At 40.3% G+C, this 12,909-nt stretch overlaps 1 protein-coding gene across 4 annotated transcripts; it reads left to right on the forward strand.

The window, feature by feature from the left end:
* Positions 1-4,848: 4,848 nt before the first annotated feature.
* Positions 4,849-8,855, forward strand: LOC306832326 (tripartite motif-containing protein 16-like). Of its 4 annotated transcripts, none has more exons than XM_079356911.1 (2): positions 4,849-4,954; positions 5,394-8,855. In XM_079356911.1, exon 2 carries the CDS (start codon positions 5,645-5,647, stop codon positions 7,322-7,324), a length of 1,680 nt encoding a protein of 559 aa, XP_079213037.1. In that variant the 5' UTR covers positions 4,849-4,954; positions 5,394-5,644; the 3' UTR covers positions 7,325-8,855. The 4 variants fall into 4 exon arrangements, with proteins under 4 accessions (XP_079213037.1, XP_079213039.1, XP_079213036.1 ...); XM_079356913.1 differs by having other exon boundaries at positions 5,422-8,855; XM_079356910.1 differs by having other exon boundaries at positions 4,881-4,931.
* Positions 8,856-12,909: the final 4,054 nt, after the last annotated feature.

The following is a 12,909-nucleotide window of genomic DNA, read 5'->3' on the forward strand; positions in this document are numbered from 1 at the left end:
AGTGAAACAGTAGTTTGATTATGGTTTCAGAGTTTAACCTTTAGTAACCTCAAATTTTAAAGGGGGGGCAAATATTTGTTCTGTATTAAAACAAACCATGCCATACCAATGTGACGAGTTAAAAAGTGATGACCCAAAAGTTTAGAATAAAACACTGAAGAACAGATCAAAAACTGTTGAATAGACTCGATTTACTTGATTCATTATTGTTAACATAAAGTTTTTGTGACATTTCTCTGTGATACGGCATACATTTTAGGACATCCTCAGGTCTCAGACGAAGGTGTCAGACCTCAGACGAAAAAGCATCAGTTCTCAGGAAAACCTCCGTCGGGTGTCAGACCTCAGACTAAACGGCCTCAGATGAAACTGTCTCAGACTAAACGGCGTCAGACCTCAGACGAAACGGCCTCAGACGAAAAAGCCTCAGACGAAAAAGCCTCAGACGAAACGGCCTCAGACGAAAAAGCCTCAGACGAAAAAGCCTCAGACGAAACGGCCTCAGACGAAAAAGCCTCAGACGAAACGGCCTCAGACTGAACGGCCTCAGACGAAAAAGCCTCAGACGAAAAAGCCTCAGACGAAACGGCCTCAGACGAAAAAGCCTCAGACGAAACGGCCTCAGAAGAAAAAGCCTCAGACGAAAAAGCCTCAGACTGAACGGCCTCAGACGAAAAAGCCTCAGACGAAAAAGCCTCAGACTGAACGGCCTCAGACGAAAAAGCCTCAGACGAAACTGCCTCAGACATATTTATTTTATTTATTTTTAAATTCGAGGAGGGGGGGTGACTAAACGGCCTCAGATATAATTATTTTATTTATTTATATATTTTTAAATTGGGGGGGGAAGCGGAGCGTTGCCGGGGAACATGAAACGTCATCAAGATGCGACCACAACAACCCTGGCGCGTCTATGGGCCATAGACTGTAAAAATAATGGACGGGACAAGGTCCCCTGTGAAGTGAAGCTTTTTTTTTTAGATCGCCCCCTACTGACTGGCTGCAGTATAGGTCATAAGCCCCGCCTCCTCAATGATAACAGACGGGACTTGGGTCAAACTGTTAAGTTAAAATACTCGTCACATAATTTTTTTCCAGACCCAAACTCTGCTGTGATCATTAGATATTATCACCCTACATGGTGTTCAAGTGCTCATTTTTCTGTGAAGTTTGTTTTAAATAAGTTATTTGAGGTTAAAAAACGGGATTTTACGTCACACATGGCGATGATTGACAGCCGCGGATCTTGCGTATCGCTCTTGGTAAATAAGCAGTTACGTCGTGAAGTGAAGCCGAGACTCCACGGAGCTTTTCTGTTCAGTTTTTTCGTCTTTTTTGAGCTGGTGAAAGCTGTTTTTTCTGCAGTAAACTAATGTCACGGACCTGTGGACTCTAAGGGAGCTTTGCAGTTTTTACAGTAAGTAATAAAGTTTGATTTATGTGTCATTGCTTAAAGCGCTATCGAGCGAGCTAACATATTAGCAGGCTAAGCTAGGTTAGTTATCAGGTATGATTTATCTATTTATTTTACTTTTTAATATGAGCAAACCTAAGAACTGACATATGTTTCTTGATATTGTTATATCGTTTTTGTGAGTGGAATTGTATTTAAAATAAAAAACATGGTAATTAAAATCAGCTCATAGATGCCGTTCATTGACTGTATAGTTATGTTTCAGTAAATAAGAAATAGGTCTGGTAAGGTTTTAAAAAAAGTAAGTGTACATGTTTACAGTCTGTGTAAAGAGTGTGTTATACAGAGATTAACATGTCACCATGCAGGCTGATATTTATAATACTGTATAATGAGGGAGAATATTTCTCTAGATATCAGGATAAAACTAAAGTAAGCTCTGATTTAACTTCTGTCTGATTTAAGAGACTGACAGAAACGTGAACACAAACAATCAGCAGTGGTGTAATATAATATTAACCAAGCATCACGCTGCTTAAAAATGCCAAATATTCAGCATGAGTTTACACACACACTACCAATCCAATAATCACAAGTTGATCATGTTGTACATTTAATGACGCTTATTAATAAATGGTGTTATAACTTGACAAAACCTGACACAGACTACAAAACAGGCTGCTTGTTATGGTGGTTAGGAGGAGACAGACAGGCTCAATAAAAGAAGGCATAAAGATCACGTTTCTCACAAAATTATATATTAATGTTTCTTATTTTGCATATATAATCATTAATGAAGATTTTATGTCTTTTAATAGGTATTTCCCTGTTTTCACCAACATATTATACATTAAACTGAGGATTTCCTTTTTCTCATGTTGTCTCTCTCTTCCAGCTCGTCCTCGGAGGATTGCAGGACCTGACCACTGCTTCTCTTACCAGGGCGTTTGGTCTGATCTTACACTGGACAGCGGTCTGATGTGAAACAGTGGGCCGAGTGTCGCGCCTGAGCCACAGAGGACGCAGCTCGCACGTCCTGAGCAATGTTTGACTATTCATTCAAAAGATGAACGGAAGAAAAGAGAGGCTGTTTAATACCGAGGTTTTTCTTATAAGCCACATTTTGTTTTTGTTATTTTTAGATTAATCTGCTTTAACTTTAACATACTGTTCACTCATTTGCCTCTTTCAAACCTGTATAACCCACAAAAACCTTAAATACTGCCTCCATCTAACTGAACAATCAAGTGAAAGAAAGTAGCTTAAAATACCACACTATGTTTTTAAGCACAATCTGTATTTGTTCAAGTTACAAGACTAGTGTTACATTTCATGTGATTGAATAAAATATAATAATGTAATTGCCTTCTCAGTCGTGTCTGTATCATACCACTCTACTGTCTTTATGTGCATGCTGTCTTTAACACTAACCTGCATTAAATGTTCAGCACTCGAGTGTTGATGTACTTTTAAAGCTATTTGTTTCCCAGCTGTGACTTCTGTCATTACAAGAACATGAGACAGTCCATGTTTTTACAGCTTAAAACAGGAGAGAAAAGGTTCAAATCAATGAATACTTTATTTGATTTATAACACATAGTGTGAATGATGGTTCAGTTATAAAAGTGAGGAGGTTACTGGTTTGAATCCCTGTCTGACAGGAGTCTCTCTGTGAGTAGTTTGCATGCTCTCTTCCCTCCACAGTCCAAAGGTGTTCACCGAGAGGAGAACAAAGTAAGGGAGACCATCAGGTGAGCTGGCAGGGGTATCTGTATCAGCCATCTTTCTTCTTCCTTGTGTCTAAAATGAGGATAATAAAAAACAATGAGATAAACATCTTAGACAAGGAAAAGAACCAGAGAAAAGGTCCATACAAACAGAAACCTTAATGAAACAGATTCATTTACCAACTCCACAGTTATGCACAGAAACACATACTCTGTAAATGTACATAGAACTGAAGTAACTACTGACAGCAGATATAACTTTAGTACTATGTGCATCACTACTTTCAATCATATAACATATTTTCACCAGCATATGTTCGATCTGTACACAGTTTATGTTGCTAACTTAGCTTAAAATAGTTTTAGTTCGTTTTTTGCCAAAAATAAAAGGTTTAATAACCCACACAGTTAAAGAAGATAGATAGATAGATAGATACTGAGGGAAATTCAAGGCATCCAGTAACAATAAACAAGACATACAGGACACGAAAAAACGTTTAAATTCAATAATTAATATAAAAAGTGTGATTTTCTTAATTTCTGAATGAACTACGTTTAGATATTTGACTTGAAATATATGGTGGTTTTGTACTCACGTTTATGGTCGGTAGATGAATTTCTCTCCGTAAAGATTCTTAAGTTCTTGGCGTAGCTGGGCTGCGTAAGCTATCAGAGCGGTACGCAAAGTGGGCGGGGCGTGTTGCCAGGGCTCCTCCCGCCGGACCCTACTGCGCAGACTCTGGTTGCAAAATTCCAAGATGACAGCGCCCATGAGGGCCGTAAAAAAGCTTCACGAACGTAGAACGGAAACAGCTACAGTCCACACCCACTGCTATGGGCGCGGAATGAAAACTTACTTACTGTATTTTCATTCCGCGCCCATAGACGCGCCAGGGTTGTTGTGGTCGCATCTTGATGACGTTTCATGTTCCCCGGCAACGCTCCGCTTCCCCCCCAATTTAAAAATATATAAATAAATAAAATAATTATATCTGAGGCCGTTTAGTCACCCCCCCCCCCCTCGAATTTAAAAATAAATAAAATAAATATGTCTGAGGCAGTTTCGTCTGAGGCTTTTTCGTCTGAGGCCGTTCAGTCTGAGGCTTTTTCGTCTGAGGCCGTTCAGTCTGAGGCCGTTCAGTCTGAGGCTTTTTCGTCTGAGGCCGTTCAGTCTGAGGCCGTTTCGTCTGAGGCTTTTTCGTCTGAGGCCGTTTCGTCTGAGGCTTTTTCGTCTGAGGCTTTTTCGTCTGAGGCCGTTTCGTCTGAGGCTTTTTCGTCTGAGGCCGTTTCGTCTGAGGCTTTTTCGTCTGAGGCTTTTTCGTCTGAGGCCGTTCAGTCTGAGGCCGTTTCGTCTGAGGCTTTTTCGTCTGAGGCTTTTTCGTCTGAGGCTTTTTCGTCTGAGGCTTTTTCGTCTGAGGCTTTTTCGTCTGAGGCTTTTTCGTCTGAGGCTTTTTCGTCTGAGGCCGTTTCGTCTGAGGCTTTTTCGTCTGAGGCTTTTTCGTCTGAGGCCGTTTCGTCTGAGGTCTGACGCCGTTTAGTCTGAGACAGTTTCATCTGAGGCCGTTTAGTCTGAGGTCTGACACCCGACGGAGGTTTTCCTGAGAACTGATGCTTTTTCGTCTGAGGTCTGACACCTTCGTCTGAGACCTGAGGATGTCCTAAAATGTATGCCGTACTGTGATCTATTGAGTCTACTATCTGGGATCGATTGCTTTTGTCTCCGCCCACATGCGGTGTTTCCCTCATTCTACTGAATGCTCTTGATGAGGAAACATCACTGAATCACTCTCGTGAGTATTTCTCTCCTTTTCAGGTATGTTTGTGCTCATAAACACGGCTAACATGTCTGAAATAACTTCCTAACACGTAAAGAGTTTCATCACGCTTTAGTTTGAATGTTTGAGGAAGCTAAGAGTGAAGTTTGTGAACAGCAGGTGTTCCAGGAGACGGGCTGTGTCGTGTGTAGCTGTTCTGTTCTCTTCTGTTTCACATGAGGAAAGATGTGTTTCAAAGATCTTTTACTGTCTTGTGTGTTTTGACTCATGCACTTTTATGAGCTCGATACGAGTTTAATAGTTTTATATTTGTGAGAGAATGATTCATTGTAGTGAAACTAAACTGGTGACAGAAGACGTGCACTTCCTACCTCCACCTCTATTCATTTTGAAACTTTAGAAATTGTGTAAATGTGTACTTTTGTACAGTGTGATATATTTATATAAACATGTTTATTGATTCTCTCCTTTTCACAGCGCTGCTCCTCTTCCTGGTGTGAAGCAGAGCTTGATGACCCCTCCTTCTTCCTGCTCTCACACACAGCCTGCTGCACTCTGACCGAGTATTTCCTGGTTCCCTCCCCTTCAGATCTACAGTTTATGGATGGGTGTAACCAACAAGAGCTGCACAGTCACATGCACAGACACATGCTTTGTAGGTCAGAGGTGAAACTTGTTTCAGTTCTGAGGAAGTGAAACTCAGACAGTCGTTGTTACAGAGAGGAGAAATGGCGCAGAAAGGAGTTCAGCTGGACCGGGAATCATTCTCTTGTTCCATCTGTCTGGATCTCCTGAAGGACCCGGGGACTCTTACCTGTGGACACAGCTACTGCATGAACTGTATTGAAAGCCACTGGGATAAAGAGGAGGACAAGAAAATCTACAGCTGTCCTCAGTGCAGGAAGACCTTCAGAGAGAGGCCTGACCTGGAGAAAAACACCATGTTGGCAAATTTAGTGGAGCAGCTGAAGAAGACTGGACTCCAAGCTGCTCCTGTAGATCACTGCTATCCTGGATCTGAAGACGTGGCCTGTGATGTCTGCACCGGGAGGAAACTGAAAGCCTGTAAGTCCTGTCTGGTATGTTTGATCTCATTTTGTGAGAATCACCTCCAGCCTCATTATGATTCACCTGCCTATGCAAAACACAAGCTGGTGGAGCCGTCCAAGAAGCTCCAGGAGAACGTGTGCTCTCGTCATGATGAGGTGATGAAAGTATTTTGTCGCACCGATCAGCAGTCTATCTGTTATCTCTGTTTAATGGACGAACACAAAGGTCACGACACAGTCTCAGCTGCAGCAGAAAGGAGCGAGAAGCAGAGAGAGCTCGAGGTGAGTCGACTAAACACCCAGCGGAGAATCCGGGACGGAGAGAAAGATGTGAAGCTGCTCCAACAGGAGGAGGAGGCTATCAATGGCTCTGCTGATAAAACAGTGAGGAACAGTGAGAAGATGTTCACTGAGCTGATCCGTCTCATGGAGAAAAGACGCTCTGATGTGACGCAGCAGGTCAGATCCCAGCAGCAAACTGAAGTGAGTCGAGTCAGAGAGCGTCAGGAGAAGCTGGAGCAGGAGATCACTGAGCTGAAGAGGAAAGACGCTGAGATGGAGAAGCTGTCACACACACAGGACCACATCCAGTTTCTACAGGACTACCCCTCAGTGTCAGCACTCAGTGAATCTACACACTCATCCAGCATCAAGATCCGTCCTCTGAGGTACTTTGAGGACGTGACAGCAGCTGTGTCAGAAGTCAGAGATAAACTACAGGACGTCCTGAGAAAGAAATGGACAAACATCTCACAGACACTGACTGAAGTGGATGTTTTACTTTCAGAACCAGAACCAGAACCAGAGCCCAAGACCAGAGCTGAGTTCTTAAAATATTCATGTGACATCACACTGGATCCAAACACAGCACACACACAGCTGTTATTATCTGATGAGAACAGAAAAGTAACAAACACAGATCAGACCCAGTCTTATTCTAGACACCCAGACAGATTCACTGAATGTTGGCAGGTCCTGAGTAAAGAGAGTCTGACTGGACGTTGTTACTGGGAGGTGGAGAGGAGAGGAAGAGTTTATGTAGCAGTCACATACAAGAATATCAGCAGAGCAGGGAGCTGGAGAGAAAGTGGATTTGGAGGCAATGACAAATCTTGGATGCTATATTGTGACAACAATGGTTACATCTTTTATTACAACAGTGTAGGTACTCCTGTCTCAGGTCTTCTTTCCTCCAGAGTAGGAGTGTACCTGGATCGCAGAGCAGGTATTCTGTCCTTCTACAGAATCTCTGGAACCATGACTCTCCTCCACAGAGTCCAGACCACATTCACTCAGCCTCTACATGCTGGACTTTTTCTTTATCATAGATCTAGTGCTGAGTTGTGTAAAGTGAATTAGAGAGAAGTCATTTAAAGGAACAGTGTGTTCAACTTTAATCCTTCAACTTAATCATTATTCATGTTTGTTGCTGAGAGCTGATTGTGGTTACATGGTTCACCTGTCAATCAAACTTTATGGGCGGTACTTTGACATCATCTCTCTTGTTCTGTAAATGTTTGAGTCTCTTTAAATAACTCTCTTTAGCTGTTTCTGTTTCGTCATGGAGGCTTTACTGCTCATGAGGATTTTGACTTTTTCTCTGCATGAACATTTCAACTTTTCTTCACTTTAAACGGGTTTAAAATGAGTACAGATTGTTTTTGTTTTAATGAAAGGGTCTGAAGAGAGAAAGCAGCAGGCCTTTTCTTTCATGTTGATGTGATGTTTTCACCACTTTGTACATTAGATTTAAAATCGTCTCAAATTAAATGTATAGAATGATTAATCTCTTTTTTTGCTGAATGAATTTTGTTTCAAATTAACTGGATTAAAAAATGTTGAAGTTTGAAATCGTTGAGATCATTATTCAAACTTGAATCAGGGTCATTGAAGTATTATGTATACAGATCTTAAAACTGATGCAAATCCAACATTTTTCCTTTTTTGATACATATGCAGAGTCACAGGAGTGATTCTCTCTGCCTCTCCATTCACAGCCCGGAGGAAAATGAACTCTGAGTTGGCCATAGTCAATAAGAAAGGGCGAAACCGACCTGAGGAAGAGAACATGTTTACTGAGGATGTGTCCAAGTATATCTTACGTGATGTGTTTTTATCACAGCAGCACATACAGCCACAGTAAGGCAGCTGTCAGTCGCAGCTCACGCTTCCTTATGTAGCAGTCCTCCGGTGTTTCCATGTTGTCTCTTTAATACTGCAGTGTTGTTATAAGAATAACCCAGCCTTCACTTGTGTTCCTGTAACAAGCCTTTGGTCCACAAGAGGGAGCTGTAAATTAAGTTACTACTGCAATGTAGAAGCAATATTCATGAGGTGAATTGGCACAAAATATATAATGCATAGATAGATTCTGTTGAATGATCTTGCAGTAGTGTACAATTATTTATGTTTATTAAAGGCTAAAGCATGAGCATGATTATCAAACGTTGAGTAATGTATCAAGGGGAAAATAACGTCCCTGTAATATCATGCATCAATGTTTGCAGCCTTGTTTGTAAGTGTTATTCAAACAAATATTATGTACTTGTGTTGTTGGAATTTGTTGTAAATTTAAAATGTATTTTAAATATTTTATATATATTGTTTTGAAATTATGTTAATAATACCATTTTGAGTGAAAAAAATAAACGTTTGATCACCTAAAAATGAACAAAATGTGCAAAATTCAACAGATTCAACAAGGGGCAGAAATCCCATTTGTTGCAGCTTTATCACTTGTTGACGCCTTAGTCGATCAACATCCACCAATCACATCACGCTGTCATTACCAAATAAGGTGCATCCTACACTTCGGCCCGCCCCTCTTTGTTGGCTCGACCAATGAGAGCCCATACTCGCCCGCTGCAAAGTGCCGGGGATACGAGCAGCAGTCGAGAGCATAGACTGTAAAAATAATGGACGGGACAAGGTCCCCTGTGAAGTGAAGCTTTTTTTTTTAGATCGCCCCCTACTGACTGGCTGCAGTATAGGTCATAAGCCCCGCCTCCTCAATGATAACAGACGGGACTTGGGTCAAACTGTTAAGTTAAAATACTCGTCACATAATTTTTTTCCAGACCCAAACTCTGCTGTGATCATTAGATATTATCACCCTACATGGTGTTCAAGTGCTCATTTTTCTGTGAAGTTTGTTTTAAATAAGTTATTTGAGGTTAAAAAACGGGATTTTACGTCACACATGGCGATGATTGACAGCCGCGGATCTTGCGTATCGCTCTTGGTAAATAAGCAGTTACGTCGTGAAGTGAAGCCGAGACTCCACGGAGCTTTTCTGTTCAGTTTTTTCGTCTTTTTTGAGCTGGTGAAAGCTGTTTTTTCTGCAGTAAACTAATGTCACGGACCTGTGGACTCTAAGGGAGCTTTGCAGTTTTTACAGTAAGTAATAAAGTTTGATTTATGTGTCATTGCTTAAAGCGCTATCGAGCGAGCTAACATATTAGCAGGCTAAGCTAGGTTAGTTATCAGGTATGATTTATCTATTTATTTTACTTTTTAATATGAGCAAACCTAAGAACTGACATATGTTTCTTGATATTGTTATATCGTTTTTGTGAGTGGAATTGTATTTAAAATAAAAAACATGGTAATTAAAATCAGCTCATAGATGCCGTTCATTGACTGTATAGTTATGTTTCAGTAAATAAGAAATAGGTCTGGTAAGGTTTTAAAAAAAGTAAGTGTACATGTTTACAGTCTGTGTAAAGAGTGTGTTATACAGAGATTAACATGTCACCATGCAGGCTGATATTTATAATACTGTATAATGAGGTAGAATATTTCTCTAGATATCAGGATAAAACTAAAGTAAGCTCTGATTTAACTTCTGTCTGATTTAAGAGACTGACAGAAACGTGAACACAAACAATCAGCAGTGGTGTAATATAATATTAACCAAGCATCACGCTGCTTAAAAATGCCAAATATTCAGCATGAGTTTACACACACACTACCAATCCAATAATCACAAGTTGATCATGTTGTACATTTAATGACGCTTATTAATAAATGGTGTTATAACTTGACAAAACCTGACACAGACTACAAAACAGGCTGCTTGTTATGGTGGTTAGGAGGAGACAGACAGGCTCAATAAAAGAAGGCATAAAGATCACGTTTCTCACAAAATTATATATTAATGTTTCTTATTTTGCATATATAATCATTAATGAAGATTTTATGTCTTTTAATAGGTATTTCCCTGTTTTCACCAACATATTATACATTAAACTGAGGATTTCCTTTTTCTCATGTTGTCTCTCTCTTCCAGCTCGTCCTCGGAGGATTGCAGGACCTGACCACTGCTTCTCTTACCAGGGCGTTTGGTCTGATCTTACACTGGACAGCGGTCTGATGTGAAACAGTGGGCCGAGTGTCGCGCCTGAGCCACAGAGGACGCAGCTCGCACGTCCTGAGCAATGTTTGACTATTCATTCAAAAGATGAACGGAAGAAAAGAGAGGCTGTTTAATACCGAGGTTTTTCTTATAAGCCACATTTTGTTTTTGTTATTTTTAGATTAATCTGCTTTAACTTTAACATACTGTTCACTCATTTGCCTCTTTCAAACCTGTATAACCCACAAAAACCTTAAATACTGCCTCCATCTAACTGAACAATCAAGTGAAAGAAAGTAGCTTAAAATACCACACTATGTTTTTAAGCACAATCTGTATTTGTTCAAGTTACAAGACTAGTGTTACATTTCATGTGATTGAATAAAATATAATAATGTAATTGCCTTCTCAGTCGTGTCTGTATCATACCACTCTACTGTCTTTATGTGCATGCTGTCTTTAACACTAACCTGCATTAAATGTTCAGCACTCGAGTGTTGATGTACTTTTAAAGCTATTTGTTTCCCAGCTGTGACTTCTGTCATTACAAGAACATGAGACAGTCCATGTTTTTACAGCTTAAAACAGGAGAGAAAAGGTTCAAATCAATGAATACTTTATTTGATTTATAACACATAGTGTGAATGATGGTTCAGTTATAAAAGTGAGGAGGTTACTGGTTTGAATCCCTGTCTGACAGGAGTCTCTCTGTGAGTAGTTTGCATGCTCTCTTCCCTCCACAGTCCAAAGGTGTTCACCGAGAGGAGAACAAAGTAAGGGAGACCATCAGGTGAGCTGGCAGGGGTATCTGTATCAGCCATCTTTCTTCTTCCTTGTGTCTAAAATGAGGATAATAAAAAACAATGAGATAAACATCTTAGACAAGGAAAAGAACCAGAGAAAAGGTCCATACAAACAGAAACCTTAATGAAACAGATTCATTTACCAACTCCACAGTTATGCACAGAAACACATACTCTGTAAATGTACATAGAACTGAAGTAACTACTGACAGCAGATATAACTTTAGTACTATGTGCATCACTACTTTCAATCATATAACATATTTTCACCAGCATATGTTCGATCTGTACACAGTTTATGTTGCTAACTTAGCTTAAAATAGTTTTAGTTCGTTTTTTGCCAAAAATAAAAGGTTTAATAACCCACACAGTTAAAGAAGATAGATAGATAGATAGATACTGAGGGAAATTCAAGGCATCCAGTAACAATAAACAAGACATACAGGACACGAAAAAACGTTTAAATTCAATAATTAATATAAAAAGTGTGATTTTCTTAATTTCTGAATGAACTACGTTTAGATATTTGACTTGAAATATATGGTGGTTTTGTACTCACGTTTATGGTCGGTAGATGAATTTCTCTCCGTAAAGATTCTTAAGTTCTTGGCGTAGCTGGGCTGCGTAAGCTATCAGAGCGGTACGCAAAGTGGGCGGGGCGTGTTGCCAGGGCTCCTCCCGCCGGACCCTACTGCGCAGACTCTGGTTGCAAAATTCCAAGATGACAGCGCCCATGAGGGCTGTAAAAAAGCTTCACGAACGTAGAACGGAAACAGCTACAGTCCACACCCACTGGTCGAGAGGTAGAGGGGAGCCGTAACGAGCATGTTGTACCGCATATTCTACAATGATTTCATCACGTAAGGACTGGATAATGGATTCTTTTTTCAACATGAAGCTGGACTGATGTCAAGGATGGAGAGCCGGGCAGGCTGCCGAGGAGGAAGGATGCACGGAGGAGGTCATTTTACCGGACAGGGATGGAGGGAGGCGACGGCCCCCGCAGTGTTGTGAGCAGAGTAGAGTGAGCTAGTAGCAACATAGAAGGACTTCCGGAGTAGATTTTCAGATTAAAAAGCGGTGACGAAAACAGGGTTTTATTTGATTGAAATGTCGAAGTATTACTTGAATCCACGCTCTCAGTAGCTTAACAGACGAAGAATTTAAGTGCCTATGAGCATTTTACACAGTATTGATAAAATGCTCCTCAAATTAACACAAGTGTAAAAACACACAGCTTTTACTTTGATAGTGTTTGAAAGCCAACGGTTGTTTAACGGACGTTAGCTTGACTCGCACAAGAAGAGGTGAAGTTACAAAGCCTCGGACCAAAACAAGACTTCACAGCTTGGAAGTGGACCAGGACTCCTCGTTATGAATGAGACCTGCCTCGTCTCCCTGCGACTTCTTCGAGTCAAATGCCTTTAAAACCAGCACGATTCGTCTTTTATCTCAAATCGGAGCACCCGTGGAAACATTACGGTACAGTTGGATTAATAACGGTCGGGATATTTTTTTTCAACGGAAACGAAAATTCCCCGAAATAAATCTAAACTTTCTGCTTTTTGTACTCATATGTTCATTTTCTTTTTATGCTAGCACATCGTTTATAATTGTAAACTGTTTTGTTTTTTTAAATTTCGTGTCACATGATCAATTAATTTTATTTTTATTTTTTTTAATAACTGTTTGACCCTTAATCTAGCGTTGAGCAACTATGGTATCCTGCTTTTTCTGGTATAATTATTATCATTTTGTATTTATACTGGCATATCATTTTAACTTAA

Source organism: Symphodus melops (assembly GCF_947650265.1).
Source record: "Symphodus melops genome assembly, chromosome: 1".
Taxonomy (NCBI): Eukaryota; Metazoa; Chordata; class Actinopteri; order Labriformes; family Labridae; genus Symphodus; species Symphodus melops.